This window comes from Acyrthosiphon pisum, chromosome A3 (genome assembly GCF_005508785.2).
Source record: "Acyrthosiphon pisum isolate AL4f chromosome A3, pea_aphid_22Mar2018_4r6ur, whole genome shotgun sequence".
NCBI lineage: Eukaryota > Metazoa > Arthropoda > Insecta > Hemiptera > Aphididae > Acyrthosiphon > Acyrthosiphon pisum.
The window spans coordinates 21,784,076-21,811,746 of NC_042496.1; the positions used below are offsets into that span (position 1 = coordinate 21,784,076).

A 27,671-nucleotide genomic window follows, 5' to 3' on the forward strand; every position below is an offset into this window, starting at 1 on the left:
AATTTAATATATTATATATGTTCAGTACCAATGTTTCATTTGTATTATTTTGTTGTATATCATAATTTTATTTATGATATGATCTTATGATTATTAGGTGTTGTAATATAATTTATATTTTTGAATAATATTAGCATTATTATTTCATATTTATGTGCAGTGACTGGATTATGTATTTTAAAATTGAGACAAATTTAAAACAGGCACTTATTTTAATTTCAAATTTTTCCAATTAATTAATGGTAAAAAAGTGGTAATAAATTATAATAGCTACAAACTAAATTGTTTAATGTTCGTCAATACCTATACTAATTAGATATTATACAAACTACCTATGCGTCATATTAGATTGTATTTTAGCAAAAAGACAAAAACTATAATATCATTTCCTATACGTCGGTAACTAAGAATTAATTGCATTTGCGGAATATTAAGAAGGTGCCATAATAAACAATAAACTCAAAAACTTATGATTAGGTAATAATAATAAAAAAAAAAAATAATAATAATATAATGTTACAATAAGTGCCATGACGCATAAACGATTGGTAGAGAGAGTCCATGTTCTCATATCCCCTCGAAATGGTCAAGTACCTACAGAACTACCAATACTTAATTAAACAATGGTGGCATCGAAAAATTGATTTAATATTTATCCGCAATAATAAAGTCCCGAGTAAACAATTTATTTGTAGAACGTATAATAATTTTTAATTTGGAAACTAGACGTAATAATATCTATTTATATGAAGTTAAGTAGCTTATATAACGTAGTTCTAGGAATATTATAGTTGTATTTGAATATTGAAAATGAATAATTATAAAATATTATATGTAAGCAATGAGCTAGGAAAAACACCTCAACATCAAATGAAAAATGTATATCCGTACAATTGTCATTCGAATATTATAATATATATATATGTGACTAGTTGTAATTTACACAAATCTACAACAATTTTGAAGAATTGTTAATGAACTCACAAGTCCTAAAACCAAATGGGTTTGAATAAAAACCAGTCTTAAAATATTAATTTTTTTTAAACGCATCACTATACCGCATCACTAAATAGTCCACACCTGTACTTTTTCGGCGATAACGCACCAATTTGATTGGTCATAATACGAAGAAATAATGTGCAAATTATCGGCGTGTTTCTCGATCAGCTGGTCAAGTTCACCCTCCCTGAACACGTGATAGTACCTGTGGAATGTTATAGACCCACCACCGTGCTCGGACAACGATTCTTGTGAGGTGGATAAGCTACACGTGTCGTCACTCTTGGACGTTTCTTGGGTTTCGACGGCAGCGTGCTGGCGGACCAGGACAGCAGCCCGCCTAGGGTCCGTCTCCTCTGACGACGACCGACCATCGCACCGAGCCTGTCTACGGTCCGCGAACCTCGTGTCTTTGCTGCAGTCACTCCACGATGTCAGGGAAGTCGTGCTCTGTGTGGTGGTGTGCGTGTCCGCAGTGTCGTTGGATTCAAGTGAGTTACCAGGCCGGAGTAGCGATACCTGGCTGCTGGAAACAGTGTCGCGCCTCGAGTCACACTCCAGCTCTAGGGACGCATGCCGGTCTTCCGCTGAGTCTACGGACTTGCGGTAGAGCCGCGACCGGAACCCCTCCCGGCTACGTAGTACCTTGTCCACAGAGTCTTGTGTTTCGACGGAAATGCTGGGTCGGCGGGGTGCTTCAGACCCAGCCAGTATCTCAATCCGATGGTAGTCGAGCGGTTCGTCCTCCAGCTGTCCGTCGGAAGATGACGGGTCCGATAATATTTCGTCCGGTCGCATCAGCTGGTGAAAATATTGCATCAACTCTACCTTTTCCGGCGTGTCTACTACGTCGTCACGTGCCTTCTTCGGATCTTCTACCGGCTCCATGCCTATTGCGGCCCTCAGTTCTTTATTTAATCTTTATTTTCAACATAACAAATAATTTGTGTTTTAATCAATAACTTTGACATAAAATGGAATAGTAAGAATTCGTAAAAACTTACCTTTCAGCGAAGTCCACGAGATGCTTTTGACATTCCTCATCCCACGTTTCCGGCAAATCTGATAACTCATCTTTAGAACACTTACTGGCCCTCTTGTGTTTTGGTATTGAACCGAGACTTGGACTATTTCGAACTGTCGTCCCTTTGTTCGGGTGTTCTTGTAGACTCCATCGGTTAGTATGATTTGGTTGATCTTCTTTAGGATTATGCTCTTCATTTAGGCTAGAATCTTCTTTTGGACTGCGATCTTCTTTCGGGCTTGGATCTTCTTTTGGGTTGGAATCTTCTTTTGGGCTTGGATCTTCTATAGGGCTAGGATCTTCTTTAGGGCTGAGATCTTCTTTAGGGCTGTGATGTTCTATAGGACTAGGATCTTCTTTAGGACTGGGGTATTCTTTAGGGTTAGAATCTTTTTTAATTACAGCAGAATCTGAAGAACAGATTTGTTCTAAATTATCACGTTCCGTTGATGTTTCATCCTCGGGTTTTGCTGGTGTTTCTACGTCAAAAGATTCGTCAAACTCGACATCTACAAAAGTTTATTTATATAATAATATTATCATATACTGGAATATTGCATAAAGAAAAATGATATAATTGATGTCTGATAGAAACTGTTATTGAAGAGGATCCGATAGGAAAAAACGCCAAAAAAGTTAGGCTATGACTTAGATTTGAAGATTATTGCATAACAAAATATTTTAAAGCCAGATATACAGCAGAGAAAAAAGAAACAGATGGCAGTACATTAATTGAAAAAGCAGATATTAATAGTTTTAAAAATTAATATGAAATTACTGTATAAAAATAAAAACTATTTTTAATATGCATTAATCACCTGTAATTTTTCGTTCATCTTCCACCACTACACTAATAACACTGCTAACAGAATCAGAGGACGATGATTCCGCATCACTATCTATATCGTCTATTTCTGGATGAAATGTTTCTTCAACTGTTTTAATAAAGTGTCTTCCTCGTAAACCAGAAAACGTTCGATCAGCTTTTGGTAAACGATGACGTCCAGTTACTAAAAAATAACGATGTTTTTTTATAAATCAATAATGGCGAAAATATATCTGATGGGAATATACCTGGTTTAGTGTTTAAAAGAAGATCTTGAATTTGTTTAAGCTTTTCTGCACTAATTCTTTCTTTAGGTCGTGCATTATGATCTCCACCTTCACAAACATGATCTCTACGTTCTAATTCTTGATCTTTTTCTTGCTCTCTTCTGAGCTTCATTTCTATTGCTGTTTTCACAGGTGATAATTTGATGGGTTTCAAAACATCGTCGACTTGTTGTTCTGTTGATAAATTTAACTGATACGGTTCATTTCCATTTTGTGAGTTGAACCTAGTTGGTAATCTAAAATGTGATGGATGAATAGGCGCTGTTTTTGGGGTATTAGGATGTGAAGACGACCTGTATTGACTTTGAGATTTAGCAGTGGGTGTGCACGGAGCTGTTCGTGCTTGTTGTTCGACTAATGGTGGTGAACATGTCTTATCAGACCCACCGGTCGCATTCACAAATATAACAGACGCTAAACTACTCAGACTGTCTTCAGAATCAACACTAGCATCACTCTGTAAACTGTCTTTTGACGAATCTTCAGAAGAACCATCTTCACGGGAACTTCTACGTCCGTCACAACACGTTGTTGTCACCAATGCGGGAACGGGCATTTCTATTTTTTTTTCATCACTAACCTTTTCTTCACAACCTTCCTTATACCCTAGCATTCTACTAAGTCCACTTTTAATATTGTCAGATACCTGACTGGATGGATTTTTAAACGTTTTTGTGAATCCAGTTTTGAGCAATTGTAGTGTATCTTTAATGGATTCCAACGTACGTGTGCTATACATAAGCTCTTCATTTAACGATGCTTGCCTCTGAATGTTCTTTTGAACGATTTCCTTTTCCTTAAGTCTTTCTATAGACATAAGTTCTTCATTCATCGATCTTTGTTTTATTTCATTACTTTTATATCTGTATCTTTTTGAACCACTGCCTACATCGAATTGAGGTAATTTATTAACCAAATCTTTCATGTCAGTAGCTTTATCTCTATCTTCTTCTGCATCCTCATCACATAGCGATTGTTTTTGTTTCACTAATTTTGGTTTTGAATGAGTTAGTGGCATTGATTTTTCCAATTCCGGTATACTCGACCTCGATCGTACCATCCGTTTTTCCGCAGTGTTTTTGATATCAGTTAAACTCTTAGATTTGTGTGTAGGTGTTCGATTGAATAGAGGTATCGAGTCTGGTGAATCTTCCATTCGTCTAAGTTCTATAGGAACATTTAGTACATCTTCGTTGCAAGTCTCACACCCTTCAGGATCAGAACGTAATACTGACGGCAACTCAAGTGATGTCCAGGAAGCAACAAACCAAGGTTTCGATGACACTTTACCTCGCTTGGTTGAACCGGCAAGCTTCTGTAACAAAGCGAATCCATGTTAAACGCAAACATGATATTTTAAAATCAATGTAATAACAATTAACCTGTATTGCTTTCCGAACAAAGCTATAACAAGTTTCAGTTCCTGGACTCGATAAACTAGAACTACTCGGGGAACTCGTTATTCCTTTTCTCCAATTTGATTGTTCCTTACGTTTAGTTTTTCTCTCACAACACATTTTGATACTCCTGTGTATTAATAAAATTTAATTATATTATGTATTAACTTTTATATATGCAATATTAATAATTAAATACTAACGTTGTTGAATCAGAATTAGATTTTTTTCTTGTGCTAATATATTCCTCGTCAGACGTTGTTGTGGTTGTAGAAAATTCTGTAGATTCACTTTCTAAATTTCTACAGGGCTTGTGCCAGGGCATTAGTACGTCTTGAGATTGAAACTACGAAAATAAAACATTATTTTATGCAATATTCTAAATTTTCAATATCAATTTTCAATACTTTTCTATGGCGTCGTTCCATGGCCCACACTGTAATTATTATACGACCACCAATTCTAAGTACCCTGGCTAGCTCTCGTAAGGCACACACACGTCTTTCAGTTGTTGAAAAATGATGAATAACAGCTATAGACAATACAGCATCTAAGCTACAGTCTTTGAATGGTAAGGTTAGATTGTCACACACCAATACCTGTATTTGAATAAATTGACAATTTATTATTTAACATTTATTGATTCTAAATTAAACTATTACTATGATTCAATAAATTGTACTTAAGACGTGTAAAAAGTATAATATTTACTTCACTGTCTCGACTTCTAGCTATTTCAGTTAACCTCAGGCAACGATCAACGCCTACTTTGAACACATGTGGGTTGGTCGATAAATATTTTCCTGTACCACAACCTAAAATTTAAAACAACATTTACAAATTTTAGTTAGTTTGATATTAAATGTTAATAAATACTCGTAATATTGAATTTCATTATGATTATAAAAATAATTGTGAATAATTAATTTCAAAGTTATATTAATTTGATATTTCAGAATTTTATATTATGAATTGATTCAGATAATTCAGTATATAGTGTACCTATGAACTAAGCGTGCAAAAATTGTACTTGTCTTAAATTGACACACGTGGGCATACGTTGATATTAAAAGTATAACTGTTTTGCTCATATGATAATATTTGTATTTTATCTGTCGACCGATAAACGAGTGGTAGTTTTGTGCGCAAACAAGTTTTATTTTTGGTATTCGTGCGCAAACCAGTCCGGCCCAAATATTTTGGTATAGTTAGTCCACTATGACAAATTCATAATTTGCTAGCAGTTAGTAGTGAAATATAATTGATACTCAATGAAAAAATAACCAAAAATATAATGTAAAGCCATGATAGTATTAGTATAGCCCTATTAAAGCCTGAGTTAAAGGTTAAATTATATTATAATTAATAGAAACAAATCCGGACAACTGGTACAATTTGCACACACCACACTGACTTGGCAAAAAAAAGTAAAGTTACAAAGTAAGACATGGTAATGCCCTTTTTAGATTAGGTATTGATAGTAAACAAGATTACAACTAGATAAATCACAGGTAAAAACAGTAAGATGATAATAACAAGAATTACATATACAGAAGGATGGTATTGAACTTGAAAATAACCAAAATTTAAAATATCTACATTCTACGTGTGATTTTAAACAAATCACTTACGTAAAATAATTGCAAGAAACGGTCTACTACGGAAACTAGTAGGATCAGCATTGGCATGGAGCACTGAACTATATGACATAGAAACAACTGCGAAGGAAATTGTGAGTGCCGTATGGTGTTGATAATAAACAAGTTAACAACTAGATAAGTCATAAGTGATAACAGTAAGATGATAATAACACTTCCACTTAATATTGTAACTACTAACATTAACAAAATAAACATTCAAGTTCCGAGTATACATAAGTAAATAATTAACAAAAAAAAGGTGGGCAAGTGGGTGTCGCTCTGCTGTACAGTAGATTACAAGTGGGTCACTGTAATGGATGGTGTTAAATTTTTAACATTTTTAACTACAAAATAATTATTAAATTTTAAATTTGATAAATTTTGTCAAAATTCGAAATTTAAACGCTTATAAAAAAAAATTGTGCCTATGTATTTTTAATATTTTTCAACTGCTGTTGTAACAATACATCATACATTTTCACACTTTTTTACCAATTAAATAATATTTTATTGATATTTATAGAGAAAAAAACTAGAAAAATTGAAAACTGAAAACTGACAATGCCCGTAAACAGCTCAAAAAGAGTCAAATTATTTTTAAAATTGTATGGTATATAGAAAATGAAAATATAAACATTCAGTGAAATTTTCAAGTATTTACAGTCATTCGTTTTAATTACAATAAAATAAGGAAATCATTACATGAGAAATCGAGTAAATATCAAATGTTGTAAAAATATGAATTTCAAACGCTTACAAAAATTTATTTTGACTTTCTTGTAGACATTTTTTTTTCGATAAAGGTAGACAAATTTATGAGGAATCTTGTATTACATTTTCAAATCTTGGTTTTAAAAAGAAAATTTTTTATGAATTTTTAACTCAAAATAATTTGCAAATTTTCGTCATTTTTACGTATTTTGTCAATATTTGAACTTTAAATGCTTATAAAAAAAAAAATTGCTACTATGGATTTTTAATATTTTTCATCTGTCTTTGAAACAATATATTAGGAGCCTTCTATTAAATTTTCAAGCTTTTGAACAAATAAAGTTTTATTGATATTTATAGAATAAAAAACTAAAAAAATTGGAAACTGAAAATGTTCCTAAACAGCTCGAATATTTGAAATAAGTATCCAGAGGTAGATTTCCTATCATTGGTGTCATTAGAGAAATCTGCATCAACAAATTCCCTAAGTGGGCTTACTTCTTCACCTTTTGTATAGATAAGACCAACGTCAGTATACACAGAGCGTAATACTCTTTCAAGTTGATTTGTACAAGCTGTCTGTCGGTTGAGACTGATATCGACAAATATATTAACTGCAAAGCTTAAATCTGGTATTGTTTGAATCATATCATACATACGACAGCCAATTAACTCGCAATAAGGTTCATTGGTTGACTTTCCATTTTCTGTGTTCAATTTAGTTTTCATAGATGTTAATATTGGCTTGTAGTCTTCCATTAAAAATTTCTCCAGCAACTTTTATAAATAATGAGTTTGACTAATCTTCAAAGTTTTTTCAGTACGTTCTATTTTAATACCTAGAAACGATTTTTATTCGCCTTGATCGGTTAATTTAAATATTTCTTTCAGTGTTCTTTTTAATTCATCCGTTGAATTCATAGAGTTGTTCACTAGTAAAACATCATCCACATACAATAGTAAAAATAAACATACATTACTAACTAAACTAATTCACTTACTAATCTTTGGCCTTCGATTAATTGATTAAATATTTTATTCCAATAATAAGGAGCTTGTTTCAAGCCATACAATGTTTTATTTAATTTACATACCAAGTTTTCTCCTTTCTCAAAATCCTCTGGTTGTCCATGTACAATTCTTCTTTGACTATTCCATTCATACAGCCTTTGACAACAAGTTTTGCTTGAAATCGTGTAACCTTGTTCATCAGTTTTAACTTTAAAGACCCACTTATGTTGTTCATAACTTTTCTGTTGGGCAGTAGTTTAATTAATTTTCATGTCTAAAGCCGCGGTCGCACAATGATAGAGAAACGCGATAGTTACTATCATGATAGAACTATCATGCATGCTTGATAGTTGATAGTAACTATGGTGGAGTTTGTACGGTGACAGTACGCTATCACGAAAGCAACTATCAAGCAACTATCGCGTTTTACTATCATCGTGTGACCGCGGCTTTTTTCTCATTCAGGGCCCTGATTTCTTCTTCCATAGCTGCCTTCTACTGAATATAATCTGAGTAAGTTTTGATTTCTTCAACTGTTTCTGGTAAATCTTGAACATAATATTCAGCAGAAAGTGCCATCATTGTCATGCCATAATCCTTATGCCATGTCGTAGTTTTTCTTTTTCTTTTAAAATGTTCTTATGCTGGGTTATTATTTCCATTGGCTTTATGGACTTCATTTTCTATTTTGCTTCAGCTGTCTTCAAGTGTCTTATGAGTTCATACAATTTTATAAAACGAGCTTCAAGATTAGTGTAATTAGTACTAAGTAGTCGTCGTCTTGGATAGAGTTGACTAGCAATACCCTTACGTTCAAAAGTCTGAACTAGCGAGTCCCAGATTTCCCTCGCAATTTCTTTGCCTATTACATACTCCAAATGACTGTCAGCAACACATTAAACAATTAGAGACTTGCACTTCTTGTCATCCTTTTGCCACTTTTCCGAATCTACCTTTTGAGTCGAACTAGACTAATTACCTGTAAGTAAATTTTTCAAGAATTGTTTCTACTCTAATTTTCCAACTTGGAAAATTATTTCAAGCAAATTGAGTTATTCCATATTTGTCATCGGTTCTCTTGGGCATGTCTGGGCCCATAACCTGTTGATTATTATAAATGACAAAAACTCCTTTAAGGATAAATCATATTATAATTAATACGAACAAATCTGGACAACCGGTACAATTTGCACACACCACACTGATCAGGCAAAAAAAGTAAAGTTACAAAGTAGGACATGGTTAAGCCTTTTTTAGATTAGATATTGATAGTAAACAAGATTACAACTAGATAAATCACAGGTAATAACAGTAAGATGATAATAACAAGAATTACATATACAGTAGGATGGTATTGAACTTGAAAATAACCAAAATTTAAAATATCTACATTCTACGTGTGATTTTAAACAAATCACTTACGTAAAATAATTTCAAGAAACGGTCTACTACGGAAACTAGTAGGATCAGCATGGGCATGGAGCAAGGAATTTGTGAGTGCCGTATGGTGTCACTGAGTCCATGCAAAAAAACTGGACTTAGCTCCGAATAAAACATGTAGAATAATTACGAGATGATCAAAAATCACAGAAATCGAAAAAAATTTACATACTATCCGGTATAGCTTTACCCCACACTAGACAGCTAATGCAAGAAAATTTGGAAAAAATTGAAATGGAAATGGACTGTACCCTCACACTATGCATTGACTTCAAATTTCAAAACACTGGCTAAAGTCACTCAATTATGTCTTAAAATGAACTATTAACCTATATAGAACACCACGTGAAACTACAATAAATGGAAAGAGAAATATTATTTCAAAAATCAATGGTTAAAACTAAGTAAAACCATCACACTAATGGTTATGAAATTTGGTAAATTGGTTATCTTATATTCGATAATGTGCACCTTGAAGCCAATTTTTTTAATTTTGCATTTTTAAGAGGGACTCACATAGAGATTTGTCGGCTCATGAGCTATTATAAATTTTAGACCTGTATTTTATATTTGATCAAAACCACCTAAATAAATGTGTTAAAAATACGTGTAATCTACATTTAATGGAATTTAAAATAGGATAAATCTCGAGGCTAAAATACTGTGTCCCCTGACACACTTTGTGTCGCTTGAAAATCAAAGTTTGTCCTCTAAATGACAAATGTGTGTCAAATATTAATGTTTAAGGTAAGTTGTATATAAAAGAGGAGGAATTTTGGGTGTTACAGCCCCCACATGTTTGTTTTGCTTTAGAAATCTGTCGAAGCCCAAAGGTAACGGTTCAATTAAAAAGTATGTCCCCTGAAATCAGATGTATTTTAGGCCCTGGGTAAATTCACTGCCAACGTCCTGCATGCTCAGCTATATTTCTAAATATTGTCACATATTTTCAAAATTTTTGAATTGCTGGTCTTGCATTGTATTCGACCATTGATCAATACAATTATTATGGTTAAACAGCATGGCTTTCGCCCTGATCGTTCCACTATTACCTATAATTTAGTCTTTAACAACTATGTACACCAATCTTTTAATTTGAAATCACAGGTAGATGCCATTTACACTGATTTAAATAAGGCATTTGATTTTGTTAATCACAATGCCCTAGTCCAAGTACTTAATATATCTGGAATTGGTGAACCTTTCTTTTCCTGATTCTCGTCTTACCTCTCTTACCGTTGCCAATGGGTTAAATTGTTTGGAGTAAAATCTAATGTTTATCTTGCTTCGTCCAGTGTTCCTCAAGGAGATAACCTACCTTCGCTCCTGTTCTCTCTATTCATTAATAGTGTGTCAAGTTTTCTTTCCAATAGCCGTATTTTATGTTTTACAGATGATATTAAGCTATATTCTCGTATATCCTCCTTGGATGACTGTATTATGTTACAGAGATATTTTGATCGGTCCACTGAGAGGTTTAATTAACTACGGTTATCCCTTAATGTTTCTAAATGTAAGGCCATGACTTTTTCCAGGATTCAGTCCCCTATCATATACATATATCATCTCAGATCTACTGCTATCTCATGATCTAATGACTGTGTAACTGATCCAGGGTTTATTCCTAGTAGTTATCTTGATCCGAGATCCCAGATTAAGCAAATTTGCTGTAAGGATTTTAAAATTTTGGGGTTTGTATTAAGATTATGTAGGGACTTTCGGTTAGGCGTGCCTTTAACGTGCTTTATTGTGCACTTGTTCACCCTATTGTTGAGTATGGTTCCGTTATTTTGAATCTTCATGACATCAATGAGTCTCTTAGGTTTAAAAGGGTTGAGCGTACATTTATGAGGTATGCTAGTTTTAGAGTGAATATCCCCTTTGAACTCCATAACTATGGACCTGTTGCTTCTCAGCTTGGTTTGGTTTCGCTGGCCGAGATTTGGCAGGATCAAAATATAAATAATTTAATATTATATTTCATAATTTACTTATTACCTCTCTACTATTGCAAGTAATCTAATATTATCAAACATTAACATTTTGTATATTTTATCTTATACAAATACATATAGGTATCACAAAGATGTAAGAATTCCATTGATCCAAAGTCGTCAACAAAGGTCCAAGGGCGCCACTGTTGTAAAAGTAATTTCATCCGTGCAGGTAAATGACTTAGAGTGTCTTAAAATATTTTGCAACTTAAATTAATTAACTTTATTTAACAATAAAACATATTTTCGTTTGTTAAATAAAAGTTATTTATAAAGACACGTCGCTCGAAAATTTAATATTTTTGACACTATAAGTATAGCAAAATCACGTCTCACGACTCGCGTGATCCTATAATATATATATGAATACATTATAACTTTTAAATATTAGGATTTGCATAGTATTCTAGTTAATTTAATCTCAGAAGTTAATTAAATTCATCGTTAAAACAAGCTCAGCTTATATAATATTAATCCTATTAATCTTAAACTATATAGTATATACCATAGTACTATACAGTGTTTATAGGTCGTACGGAGCGTATCAAAGTATTTTTTCAGTCGTTATAGAAACGATACCGCTAGCGAACGTTTGCGCGGAATACAATTTAAAAAAGAATATTATAGAAATATTTTTTTGATAATTTTTTACTCGATACGCATACAGGTAGGTACGCGTAACGTAAGCAGGTATACTTCTATGCACTTTTTAGCATAATTCGTTATAAATAATTGGACGTAGGTACCTAATACTTAAAATCTATAATACTGTACGTATGTAGCCTGCACACAACTATAATATACTGTTTTGGGGCTCTAAATCGTGATATATAGTGCTTAAATTTTAAAATAATACAATTTCAAGTGCGCACGAAATTGTACGGTAAAAGCAATGTAAAAACCAAAAAAATCAAAAATAATAATATATTTTGTCGGTCATAGAATAACCTACCTGTATAATAACATACTCACCGATGTCACACACGAGTGATCCTGGTTCCAAGTCGTGCAGGAACTGCGTCACCTTCGGCCACGGTTTGGTCTTATGTGCGGGCTGGTACATCTCCTGGTAAGTGTCGTGCACGTAGGCCTTCTCCAATTCCAAGCTCCGGGCTAGACGGTCGGCCCTGTCCATGGCCCCGACCCGGCTCGCCACCGAACCACGTCTGCAACCGCGCGCGGCGAAAGGATACCGTTACCACTTATTACCATACGTTTGGTATACGCGTTACACAAAGGCGAACGGCCGAGAGTCGGCGGCGGCGGACAACGACCACAACTACCTGACATTTAAAGCGTGCAGGTACGCGATAATGCACGCACGCACGGTATAAAAACGGCCGTCGTCTGCGCCGATCATTATTCATCCCGGTGACCGAGTCACGGCGGCGTCGGTATATCATGACGTCACGGGAAGCGCGTGACTTGACGTCACCGCCGCCGGTCCCCTCTTCGCACGTATTGATCCCTCCCTCTAGCCCGCCGTTCCGCGCACGACGGAAACCACGGAAATCCCTTCGCACGCGATCCCGCCGCCGCCGTCCGCCCGCCACGGAGTGTGTTCTAAAATACAACCCACGAAACGCTTACGTAATAATAACTTGTTACACCGTAATAAAATGTATATAATTTTTAATTTACAAAACGTCACGTTAAGTACGGTCGTTATAATATTATTATCATTATTATTATTATTATTATTATTACTTATATTGTGATTATCGCCGTTATACGCGGATACGGGCGCTTACACTTTTTCGGCGTACCCCACCACCGATATCGTCGCACGCGATATGCACGGCCCCACGGATTTTCACGATCAAACCGAAACGAACACGATCGTATTGTTTACGTTACGGGAAAATAATTATGTGGGCGCCCCCCGGAAATTCGTGGCGATTCGATCGTATACGTAGGTAATAATAATATTATCGTCTGCACGCCCAGAGATAATATTATAATAATATTGTATTTTGCGGAAAAATTGTCGTCGCCCACAGCCCTTCGCGGCACAGCTCATAAACGATTGCAAAAGTAGAACAAAATAATAAAGGTATCGATGGAAAACAAATATTAATTAATATATAATTTCGCCTTCGAATAACACTAATAGATAATAATTACAATATAAATATTTAAATGTAATTATTGTTGTTTGCAACATAATATTATGACGTATTGGCATACAACCATACGATATGATTTATATAATAAAAGATACTCACTTAAAGTTATAATGACGCTTTTCGTTTCACAGTCTCCATTACATCGCGGTATGTTTAGGTGGGTGGTGGACGTCTACGTAGTCTTCACATATATACGTATAATTATATATATATATACACACCCCGGCCGACTTACCTATACTTCTTCAAGTACGGCCGTTCTTAAGACGCTCACCACAGCGATAAATCGACAATAACATAAAATATTATATAGCTTACGGTTTCTGCAGTGGTGAATATTAATAATATTATAATATATCACACGGTATACAACAATAGTCCAATATTTATTCCTGTTTCCTGTATGGCGACCGAACGGTTTTTGAAATGTTTGATTTTTGATTTTTTTTTTTTGTTGATTTTTCTTCGTTTATTTGTTTGAATTAATTGTTTTAAACGTATATTTTTTTACGACCGGGATAAAAAAAAGTAAAAAAAAAAAACAAAAAAATAAACAAACAAGAGAGCTCCGAGGCTAACGTCGGACGCCTCGTCTCGGGCGAATTACGGAAACAAACGGGCACCGCGGCGGCGGCGAGCGTATAATATGCAGGCGAGAGCACATGCGCCGTATCCGCCGCGTACGGCCAGGCGCAATGATGATGTCGATCGCGCGCGCGGAGTGTTTCGACTTTTATCGAGGTGCACGCGCGCGTAGATATTACAACTACCTACTGACCGCACGCGACTCCTGCTCCGATAATAATAACATCAAAGTTGAAAGTTATGATAACATTTCACGGCTACAAAAATGTGTGTACAACTAATATTTTATTCTAATGTTATAGGTACCTACCTAGTTATGTTCAAAAACTATTCGCATTTTATTCTCGACTCCAAAACGAAATCAATACAAATTAAATAAAAATATTGTGTCAATCTATTATCTTGGATTCGTTTTATATGTATTTGAATGTCAATCGATCTCAACTAATACACAATATGAAAATTGTAGTTATTTTAGTTATTCGTATAAAAATATCTATCGGTCGTTGATTTGTACTGTAAATTGTAATAATATTATATTCACAACACTAATATCATGTACTACCTACGTCATCAAATATACCTATTTTTAATTTTAAAAACGTGTACAAGTGGGTACCGCTTTGCAGTACTATTTATTTATTCTGGACTCAAAAATGTAATGAATACAAATTAAATAAAAATATTTCGATCTATTATCTTTGATTCATTTTGTACGTATTTGAATATCAATCAATCTTAAGTAATACCTACATAATACGAAAACTGTAGTTATTTATAAAAAAATGTCTATTGGTCGTTGATTTGTGCTATAATAATATTTTATTCAATACACTAATATTATACCTACGTCATCAAATGTACCTACTTGTAATTTAAAAAAAGGTGTACAAGTGGGTACCTCTCTGCAGTAGGCGTTGAGTGGGTCACTGTAATGGATGGGCATGTGTTAAATTTGAATTCAATGATATAAAATCATTTCATGTGAAAAATGATTTTGAGTGGAAACGGTCAGTCAGCTCGTACTAGAATAACATTTTTAAATTAAAACAACTAAAATCGTTATTCTTGGTTTAAATATATAATTTCGTCCAAATTTGAACTTAAATATTTATATAAAAAGACTGTGTTAATATAATTTTTAGATTTTTTGTTTGCAGTATGAATGACTTATGAAAAACCTTGTTTTGATTTTTCAATCCTTAGCTATAATAATTGAAAATTTTATACATTTTTAACTATAAAAAAGTTTGCCAATTTTTGAGATTTTGATAAAATTATAAAAAAGGCTTTTAAAACAAAATATGTATATTGGATATTTTTATTCTCTAAAAAAACTTAAAAAAAACTTAAAGGGGAACCTTGTATTAATGTTTCAAGCTATTTGACTATGCGAAATATTAATTATTGATAATTATATAAAAAAAACTAAAACAATTTAAAATGTCTATAAATAACTCAAAAAGAGTAAAGGAATTTTTAAAATGTTTTCATATTAAACAATTCGTGAAAATTTCAATTATCTAAGGTTTTTGTTTTTGAATTATAACAAAATAATAAAATCGTGAATTTACGGGTGAATATAATGTTGTAAATATTTAAACTTCAAACGCTCTTAAAAAATTAATTTGAATTTCCTGAAAACTTGTTTTCTTGTTAAAGGTAGAAAATCTTATGAGGAATCTTGTAATAAATGTTTAAATATTACATATAGGAAAAACATTTTTATGAATTTCTAACTACAAAATAATTTACAAATTATTGCGATATTGACAATTTTTGTTAAGATACTAATAGGTAATATAACGCTTACAAAAAATAATGTAACGATTTATTGATATATTTTTAACTGGTACATGATCAAGTTATTAGAAACCTTGTTTTTCATAGTTTTAAAAAAAAAATAATATTGATTTTGTTAAAAACATGTTTTGCGTAAAAATGTCTATTTTTCCTCAATTTTTTTTTGTCTTCACACTTGAAAATAACTGGGAATTGTCGTGTTGAAAATCAAATCATTATTTCGACTACTTATACGTATACATACCCAAAAAAACACCACATACCTGTATAATCTATACATTCATCGCTCCGGCCAGAATCTTTAAAGGACTTAATGCACTTAATTTTAATAAAAAAAAAAAAATATTAAAATTGTAAAATTAAAAATATTATTCTAAGTCTCTGTTGCAGTACGAATTGTGTTGAAAGATTATTGTGTCGAAAAATTGTAAATGGTACACCTAAATCCTATTGTCTCCTTTATTACCATGATATTATATTATAATATTATATAGGTGGAACGTCGATAACATACAATGATTTCTTTAATTGATGTTGCAGAGATCGAAAAGCCGAAATGCCCGCGAGTCGTGTTTTCTATGCGTATACACAATTCAAATGTAATAACTAATAACAACTGTATATAGGTACGGATAAATAGGGCTTATAATATACCTAACACGAGGTAAAAATATAATATAATATAACATATACGTTTCGTGATGAAATCTCAAAAATCGTGAAACGAAATACTGCCGCAAACTCGTAGTGTATTATATACGTCCGATATAATATACCTATGTACCTATAGTACCTACATGACGTGTAACCATGTAGGTACTTATATTTATTTTGCACGAACGTTTTATATTGGTTTACCTAATACCCAATTATTATTGATATGACCTCGCCATCGTATTTTAACCGTTCGTGTACATTACGAATTTGTAATGATAAAATTATTTTTAAAATTTTTTTTAAATCCTCATAGTTATATTATAAATTATAGTTTGTGAATTAATATTATAATTCTTAAATCGTACGAAGTATAATATCTAAGGTAGGTAGGAGGTACCTATATATACTAGGTTCTTGTATCTACAATCTACTTTCGTCGTGTTTAGTAACGATTATACTTTAATTATTATTTATAAAGTTTTCGCTAAATAACTTTCTGCTAAACGGGAATCATCATACTTTATAGTGACAAAGACGAGATAGTAGTTTTTTTTAACGATTATAATCACCTATTTGTATTTTATTATACTTTGCGTTTTGTAACGATATAATTTATCATAATATTATTTATGCTAGGTAGGTATACACTGTTAGTTATTGTTATAAATGATGAGATTTTAAATTTATAAGATACGAATTCATTTTCTGTATTTCTAATAATACCTACACCATACTGTTGGATTAAGAAGTTGGATGAGTGGACCACTATAATATTATGGTTATTGATTATCACGAAGGAAATAATTGAAAAAAATCACGGCTGTGGAATGTAGGGTAAGGAGTTCAGGAGTGACGACGATTTGTTTGGACCTGAGACGACGCGATGCAGTTAAACATGTGAACTTGCGCAGTATTCCATCTGTAACATGCGCAGGCTCTAATCGCCGCTGCAGCATAGAAAATGAAGTGACCCAAATTTGTTATTGCCGGCCAATATTTTATACACCAGATAAAATATATATTTTTAACCAACATTATTGATTTTACAATAACCGAATCCCAAGGTACTCCTATACTATAGCTACTGAGACATATTATTACAGTAAACCATCATGTACGACGTACTTGTATAATAATATTGTAATGGCAAAATATTAGGCCACATATTTTTTTTATATTTAATTTTAGACTGTTGTAGTTTTTAACAGCCAGTTTTGATCACCACCCGTCAAAGAAAACTTTCACCAAGTCATTAGATAAAAAGAGGCGACAACAAGTGTGTGTGTTGTTCTCAACAAATCGCATTGTATTTTGTCTTTGCATTTTAAAATCAAATATATAGGTACCTATATAACAAAAGTAGGTACTAGAGTACTTATAATATGATCTAATGAATGAACGATCCATCAAAAGAAAAGTTTTCACTTTTTTTAATGAATATTTCTTGTTCTTAAGTAGAATATTTTCTGGAGAACTTAATAACATAAAAATTCAATCAGTTTATTAGGTATAACTTTATTAGTATTTAAAGTTTTGATGAGCGTAGTACGTCTACTACGGGTACCTGTACCCCGAAAAATGTTGGTCCATTACTCCGCTCATATAAACTCTAATTAATACTTTAAGCTACTACCTACCTAATTAATACTCGTCCAAAATTTGATTTTGGATTTGATGCATCGAAATATTCCAAATAATATTCTGTTTCAGAATATTAAATTAAAAATGTATGTTGTCAATCTAAAAAGTAAAAACTTAAAAATCATACCCATAAAAAATTGTAAAAAACTCTTTTATCCCGTGTATATAAATTATAACGACTTAAAATAATGTAAAAAATAATTTTGAAAACATTAATAGTTTTTGAAACAAGCATGAGTTTTCTTCGATGAATGAAACACCCAGTGGTATATGCATTATTTATATATATATATATTGTAAATGTTGTAATAATATTTTGGCCCTTCCTCCTACTTCTCAGGCCCAAACAATACTACGATATGATTTGCAATGCAGAACTGCAAAATACGGAATGGTCGTTTAAAACAGATCCCACTGTAGACTTGAAATATAATAAACATAGTATACTATGATGAGTGTGATGTAGAGATGGTTTTAATCGCGGTACATACGTTATAAAGCAGAGTTGTTAAAGTTGATTAAAGTTTTTATAATCATAAACGTGCATTATATATATACAGTAAAACATCAATATGATAAAGATCTTCCGTTTAACGACATATTTTTCTGTATAGTTAAATATTTTTGAGAACTACGACCAAATTAGAACCAAATTTATTTAATTACACAGAGGCATTTATGTAGCGAATTTCTCTATAATACGAATTTATTTTGGATTCTATGGAAATGTCACTATAGCTATAGTATTATAGTAATACTAAACTATAGCGTTAAATTATTATTACCTTGAGTTCGCGGTTGTAGCTCGATTTTCACACCGTGTTTAATAAATTTCGTGTACGTTCCTATAATAACTTACTAGTAGATTATTGATTTTTGACTCGGAACGGGTGTTTAATAGTGTGTGGGATGACGTTATAAACGCCACCGCGGGATGTTTATATTAATATACTATGTACATATATTGAGTTAGTGGTTAAGCTGCACATATACCACAGCAATTGGAATGTTATAAAAAAAAGTGGCGGATATTTTAATAGTATAATATTAATATATTGTTTTAACCACGCTAAAAAAAATATCGAATATAATATTATGTTACGTTAGTTATATGTAATATCTATGGATTACCTTTTTGGTGTTTTGATAAATTCTTGTTTTTCGATAAAAAAAAAAAAATTCAACAGTTTGAAATATATATAATTTTAAATTGGGTATCTACGAATTAATGTAATAAAAATTAATTAACGTGGAAATAAAATGACCTCTATACACTATACATGGCTATGGCATACCAGTATCCCACATGCAGCCTGATGTAGTCTCGACGCCTATATGAAAATGTTGATTAATAGTACACAGTTTGCCCACTCCGTATTCAAGCAGTTTTAAACAACCTTAAAAACTTCGGAAGTTTCCACGTTTTTCCTGGTTTGGAAGACTTATATTATTACGACATTAAAACTATCCATATAATTAATAGAATTGTATGCGGTATAACTATATAATCAATTTGATATTATCAGGTGTTCATGAATTTATGTTTGTTGAACACATTATAATAATTGTTATTAATAATATGGTAATACTTATTATTTTGTATTATGATCAGTAAAATATAGTTTTTTATTCGGTTGCACCATTAACACACGGATGGAACAGCGTAACCATATAATTACTACTTCCTAAGTAAAATGTAGTTGTCTAATATCTACTTTTTTACAAAATATTAAAGACAAATAGGATGGCCTTTATCAAAACTGTAGGTATATATTTCAATAGGTGCTGTATTATGTATTTTGATATGCATAATTCTTATTTATTATGTTTGTAACTGGGAAATTTTAACAAAAAGTCATAACTTCTTATATTAAATAATATTTGTCATTACTAACTATTTATTATTATTGATCATTATGATATCTTAAGTTATTACTTATTTCACTTTTATAGATGTTTACGTGTTAAAATGGATATTTTGATTTTGCAGCCTTTCACTGTATATTTGTACATTATAATTTTTCACAATGGTTGATTGCGGACCGCGGGCCCTAAAATGCGCTCGGGCCTTAGGAGCTATAGCACTATAATGTCCCAGTTGACCTATCCCATAAAGAGTGTTGAGTGAAGTAGCTACTCAGAGATTGCCTCTGGACATAACTCTTACATTACATTTAAATTTCACAAAATATTGGAATATCTATAAATTATTAATTATCATGTAGTATACTCCATAATGTTCACTATACAAATAAAATATTACTCAATATATGAAGATACGTTAATTAATTTTCAAACGTTTCAAAATATAAATTATGGAGACGTAAAAATCTCTGATTTGAGAAGTACCTATTGTTTTTTTAAAAATACATTAATTATCGTTCATATACTATACAAACATAATACTTAAGACTTATACTTAAGTTTTTATACTTAAGACCGCTAAAAACAGATTGAAATCCATCAAATCACCATGAAAAGAAGAAATTAATATTTAATAGTAAAATTTGTATAAATAAAAATATTATAATTAAATGTACCTCATATTCATATTATAAATTTAATTATAATATTTTTATTTATACAAATTTTACTTTTAAATATTAATTTCTTCTTGCCATAGCGATTTGATGGATTTCAATCTGTTTTTAGCGGTCTTAAGTACTTATCCATAGGTATTATGTAGGTGTTCTTGATTTCATAATATTCTGCAGAATACGAATATAATATAGTAACCCCGCTGAACGTAGTTAACCTGAAATACTTCCCCCATATGTTACGTCGCTATTAATAATTCACTGTGGATCATAATATATGCCTACATTATATTATGTATATAAAAATAAAATAATCTTTGCAAGATTCTTGACACAAAAATACATCTCGTTCAATATTACGTTGCACATTCGTGGCTTATTATGATTTCGGATGCAATTTTATGCACATTTTACAATAAAATTCGTCCTTCGTCCTCTACGGGTATTAAACGCGTAGGTATTTTATTTACTATATTATAGTGTATACTAGCTGTATACCTATACCTACTAGGTATACATATATAATATAACCGTACGTATAATTAATGGTATATACACCGTACACAACGTAAACCCATATAACCGACACACGGCTAACTATATTATGTACCGGCTATATTATATACCTTACCTATATTAACCGCGGTAACCTATTATAGTGTGTACCATATTATATAAATATTATACGGAGACAGGCTCCCGCGTCACTTTGTCCGATTTGCGATACCCGAAAATAGCTGTTACGGTCGATTCGTAACACTGCAGCCGCAGCAGTGCAGCACCACCGACGATGGCGGCGGTTCGACGCTCATGGAAGCGTTTCCGCGCGACTTCAAATTGTGGCCATAAAAAATTTGTCCGCTACCGAACGCCGCCGCGGTTCAACAGAAGTGGCGTACACAGTCTGTTTGTCTCTCGCTCTCTCCCTCCCCTCCCCCCTCACACTCTATCTAGCTCTTTCTCCCTTACAAGCGGCTCACCTGCTATACAGTCAGGTATACCTCACATAATGAAATAATACAATTTTAACAACGAAAGAAACTGTACAGTAAGTATATATAATATATATACATATATCCGAGCGAGTATGATAAGTACATAAACGCACGCCAACAAAGCAGCTGATCATGTTGTAACTTGTAACTATGTATACGATACCACCTATATATATATATATAGGTACCTACCGCAATGCTGTGTACGTATATAATAATATATAAATATGTGTAATATACGAAATGTAGCGTTGGTGGGTATAAATTATTCACGAGGGTTTTCCGGACAGAGTGTAAATGATAAATTAGATTTTGGGTTTCTATATGTATACCTACAAGTACGTAGGTATAGCGTGTAATAAGAATACAATATACCTCTCTTAAATGAAGTATACGCCTGTTGTGTCGCCTGTCTGTCCTAATATTATATAACCATAAATCTTGTTTATTTTATTGAAATATTATTTTACGTTAAAATTATAGTTATTGGTCAAGTAGTAAACGAGGCACTTGCACGCGAGTATACATATTATACTTATCGCGAAATAGGTACGATGACTCCGAAATGTAGTATTTTTTTTTCGTCTGTAAATATCTGTAGATAATAAATTATATAGTGCGATATTTTTTGAAATGATTATACTTTATACTATGCCTAGTTGGATAATTGACAGCAAAAAACACTAATAGGTACTTTGATTTTCCAAAAAAGCACCTATTATTATAATATTTTTTACATTATTTTAAGTCATATTATATAAAACAACATTTGAAAAAAATCTAAATCCTTACTTTCTTCACAGAATATAACTTCCTTTGAGTGACGATTGACGACACACATTTCAATTTTATATTCTAATGCGGAATAATATTTTCTGAGAATTTCAAACGAGTTGTTGAACTGTTATGACTTTTTGAGTATTTAAAGTTGTGGAGAGCGGAGTGGAATGACTCAGGGGTAACCTGCAAAATGTTGGTCCACTACTCCCCTCATATATTAATATTATCATTAAACACGATTTTAAAAGAATCTTGTATTATATTCTGTGTCTACTGTGGTCGATGGTCACGAAAATCCCCCCGAGTTTCTTCAATATTCCTCTTCTTAATCCATACACAATTTTTTATTATTTTTATAATATATAATATCCTCTCAATACTCGTTTAAAAAAAATCATCTAGCCCGAAATATTATAATATTATAGTTAAATCTATAAAATATTTTTTCTGTGTATTTTGCGTTTGTACTTTCAATGATCTGAACACGATTTTGAAAAAAACTGAAGCTGTTTATAATAACAAATATCAATAAATTTACAATTCAAATTTTTGGACAATACATTTAACACAATATACATATTTCAGCTTGTTATCTGCACTTGAGCGTTGCCAGATTACAGGGTTTTTACCATTCCGCACGGTTGTCTTTCTTTCAGCCAACTACAACCAATACATGTTCGACGTTTGAAAGAAATACAATAATACCGAAGTTCGTTAAACTATGAGGTATGAATTATATATTAGGTATGTTCATATATAATTAACTATATAATATTACTAAATAGTTAATGGACACATGAAAGTCTATACGTTATTAGTTTATTACCATAATACGTGTGACTTAACATAATATTATATACATAAATTGGTTTATACCTAGCTTTAACAAATTTTGTAATTCTGAATAATATGATGACCGTTTACGCTAATGTCACATTATTTCGAGTGTTTGAAATTGGCGCTCTTTGTGTGTGCTACTAAATGTGCAGTTGTAGACGATAATTCGCCGCGAGAGAATCAACAATTTCTCTCGACAGCATATTTCGTGAAATAATATGTCAATTAAAATAGCAGCAGCACGTCTTAGTAAAAGAGTTAATTTTTTGTTGTTGTTTTTCCCTAGGACCAAACACGCGTTTCGTTGATCATAATAAAATTGAACAACTACTATAAGGTACCTATGCCGTAGGCCACAAAACGATGACATTATTATAATCAGTAATCACCCACAGGCCATTTTAGATTCCGAGTGTAGCGATTATTGTGTATTGTGTTTGCTGCAATGGAGTGTTTTTTTTTTCATTAATTTTATATATTTGTATTTGAAGACACTCATTATAGTTTGGATCTGTAAATGGATCTGGTTGGATCGGCTTCCTCATAACAATAATTACCAGCTGCAGATATTCCGGCGTTTCCGATAATAACAAACACCTATTTTAAACAATGAACTCGTAATTAGGTATTTAGGTATATAATTATAATTTTACCTAACCACTAAATCTTATCGTGCTATCCAAGGCTAGCGAGGAGCTTTAGGTACCCCCCTCGCCCAGAAGGCTCAGCCCTCGTTTAGCACGTGTATACATAATATATACAAAACAAACTAATATATTGAGTTTAAGAAATTCAACGGTAATAATATTATAATTATGGCATTATGCACATAATATGTGTTACATTAAAAATAAAGTACACTATTACACATAGTTGTACACGGTCCGCAAGCTAAAATTAATGCAAAGAAAAAGCAAAGAGGTCGTGAAAACAATATTACAGTAATATAGCAACGAGTTTTTCGAATAAAATATTATGCATATTATGTGGGTTAGAGGAGGGGCTAAGCCATCTTAGCAATCTGAAGCCCACTTTAAAGGCGAGAGCACAAATACGTTTAAGACATTTATGCCATTGCTACAACGATTAGATACAAATTATTTTTGAATCGTTTTTCTATTGTGTGATCTTGATTTAAGTGCTGAACTTAATTTTAAGTGAACAATTTATCAAGATTGATCATAAATTCAAGTCAACAAGGGACAAAAATAACAATAATTGTTATTAATTGCTTGTTATTTTTTTTGAACAGGGGCTTAGCTTAAAAAAAACTCTAATTCCGCACTATGGTCAATGCTCAGTAGTCGGTTGTCATCATTACTACATGTAGTAGGAGGGGCGTGGACACACTGCAATATAAATTCATTTTTATAGGGTATTGATTTAAAAGATAGAATGAAATTATACTACTCCGTCCTGTAATACATTTTATATTTTAATAGCACTTATGAGCTTATAACATACGCGTATTATTTACCACTGAGTTACATAATATTATTACATTTATACAAACGTACATTGTACCATTGATTATAAATACTAGTATTTATAATCAATGATTGTACCTTTACATCGTACAACTTAAATGTACAGTGATAAATAATACTAATAATAATATTAATATATGTTTGAAAAATACTGTTTATACGAATGTTGAGAGCTACTCAAGATGTTATTTTAGTTTTTATCAAATCGCTTATACTTTTTTTTTTTAAATAATTAATTGTATAAAGTTTTAAGAGTATTATAGAGATTTTAATAAAATACATATTTATATAAATTTAACATTGAAATTTAAAGCACGTTTCCCATAATGTTGTTGTAATTAATAGTAATACACTAATAGGTACGTGATAATAATATATTATATAATTGTATTAATAATATCTAATAATAAACAGGAAGCAATTAAAATTATAAACATCTATTATCTATGGTAAAATATACATAATACTATAATATAGTATAATATTTGATAACATTGATTACTAAAACAATAAAATAGATTTACCTACATTCAAAGAACAATATTTACTATTTAGTATTATTTATAATGTAATATTTTGAGGTATATATTGAAAATACATTTTTATTAAAGGCCAGTGTATGCGTTATGCGATGAAAAATTTAAAACTAGAAATTACAATTTGGGTCAGACTTTTTATGTTACCTAATTAAATTTGTTATTCGTGTCAAGCTGTTTAAGTGGTTTCATTTCTTATCAAGGTGCAGTTTGAACTATTTATTTAAAGTCAAAACGCATTGCATATATTTTCAGTTTCAAGTTTTATTATAAAAAATGCAAGACTTTAACTTGGTCATCAGATCATCCAAATCTTACATAGGCCAAGGTCTTCCACAAAAATACGTTAATCCAGCTCAGTTCTGGCTAACCGGTTCGACTTAAAATTTGATGAATTTGGATTACAATATCTAGTTGTTCAAAGCAATCTTTTGTGTTATATAATTTTAAATATTCAAAGACTTCTTATTACACTGTAGTAATCTCAAACGAAAATACAGACACTGTCAACTCGTATTGTCGACTATTTCATTTAATTTATGCGATTTAAAATTCTTATTTAAATTGCAATGATAAAAAAAGTGAGCTGGAAAGACCATGCAGGTATATAAATAAGTTTCTGCAATTTAGCATTTCTTATTTAATATTTAACATTTTAAAATGATGTATGATGATAATAATTATTGAATTTAAAACACGACTCTGCAGCTTGCAGTGTTCGCTTAACTATATCCTATAGACATTAAACGTATAACGTATACTGTATTTACAAATAGTTATTATAATTTTAAATGCTCGTTAAAAAAATGATGATTTAATTATTTCAACATTTATCTAATAAAGTAGGTGGTTCATTATTACCACGATACTACTGGTAGAAAATCCTTGGATTTAATTTTTATGCACTTATCGTTAATATTTGTTCATAGTGTAAATAATAGGTTTGTGGCATAACTATATAAGTAGGTTAATAATAATCCAAATATTTTGAAAAATCGTTGAATTTAGTAAATAATATTATACTTATATGGCTATGTAATGTAGAAAAGTTTCAAGTACCTACAAATAATATTTTTGAATTACAACATTAGGTAGTTAAAATGTATATAACATTTTCAATTTTAATAGCTAAGGCTTGAACATTTTTAAAGGTTCCTCATTTATTATTCTGACAGATACCTAGAAATCTCAAAAATACAATTACCCAAATTTTTTATAGTCTAAATTGCCAATTGGTTATTTAATCAAAAAGTAACAATTTCAATTATTTTGTTGTAATTCAAAATATATTATTTGTGGGCTTTGACCTGCAAATTTAAAATTAAATGAAAAATAAAAATAATTTAACTATTTGTTTTTATGTTACAGTATTTCTAAGAGTTGCTATAAACACAGATGTTATTAATTGTTGGTTTGCAGTAGAAAACGGGGAAAGAGAATAATGACCCGACTCATAATATATTATCATAAATCATAATATATTACCACCGATAAATTAATGTATGTTTTCAGCTTCTTGGTTTGCTTAACAGATATAAATTATAATATATTGAATGTAAATTATGTAAATAGTAATAATAATTTATACTTGTATTTCGATAACTATTGTTGTGGGGAAGGGTAGGGGCTACGCCACTTGTTTAATTTAATCCATAATATTATGTGTATATACAAAATAAGTCAAACATATATTCGTAAAATGCTTGTTTCAGAATCTCAGAAAATACAAATATACAACTATTGAACTATGTATAAGCATTTTAATCTAATAATTTGGTATTCCTTATTCACTATAAGGACTTTTAAACTCCTGCAAAATATTTACATACCTGCTTGTTTCTATGAAATGTATTTCATTGAACTATTCTATCGAAAAAAAGTGAACTCCTAGAGTCTAGACTCTATATAGTAATACAATTAAAATATCTCGTTCAAATATTATTTTTGACTGCTATGTCATATATTACAGCATACCTATATTATATATTATAACAGAATAAAATATATAATATGATAAAAGAAAATAAATAAATAAACATAAAAACTAATGTTTATAGTCTGAAAAACAATTTTTTCTCTGTGAGAAAATAAATTAATAAAGTCATATCAAAATTAGGTACGTCTCAAAGGAAAACTGTGCATGACTATAGTTAATATAAAATTGCATGGATACAGTCGTACATGTACATGTCTAAGACGATTAAGAATTAAAATCACATTAAATAGAACAATTCAAATAAAATTCAACGAACATACCCAATATTATCGAGTGGTAAAATAGAATTTCCGTGAATTAGTTGAGTGATTAAAAAACACCACTCACCTAGTATAATATTGATAGGTTGATTATAATATGTG

General features: G+C 31.4%; 1 protein-coding gene across 3 annotated transcripts; it reads right to left on the minus strand.

The window, feature by feature from the left end:
- Positions 1 to 230: 230 nt before the first annotated feature.
- Positions 231 to 14,141, minus strand: LOC100168523 (zinc finger CCCH domain-containing protein 13). Of its 3 annotated transcripts, none has more exons than XM_008182318.3 (10): positions 13,555 to 14,141; positions 12,302 to 12,495; positions 5,245 to 5,348; positions 4,941 to 5,132; positions 4,737 to 4,879; positions 4,519 to 4,663; positions 3,098 to 4,448; positions 2,842 to 3,033; positions 2,004 to 2,532; positions 231 to 1,918 (listed from the first exon to the last, which is right to left on the minus strand). In XM_008182318.3, exons 2-10 carry the CDS (start codon positions 12,462 to 12,464, stop codon positions 1,066 to 1,068), a joined length of 3,672 nt encoding a protein of 1,223 aa, XP_008180540.1. In that variant the 5' UTR covers positions 12,465 to 12,495; positions 13,555 to 14,141; the 3' UTR covers positions 231 to 1,065. The 3 variants fall into 3 exon arrangements, with proteins under 3 accessions (XP_008180540.1, XP_001944517.1, XP_016658046.1); XM_001944482.5 differs by having other exon boundaries at positions 3,098 to 4,451; positions 13,555 to 14,140; XM_016802557.2 differs by lacking the exon at positions 13,555 to 14,141 and having other exon boundaries at positions 3,098 to 4,451; positions 12,302 to 13,456.
- Between the last annotated feature and the right edge of the window lie 13,530 nt (positions 14,142 to 27,671).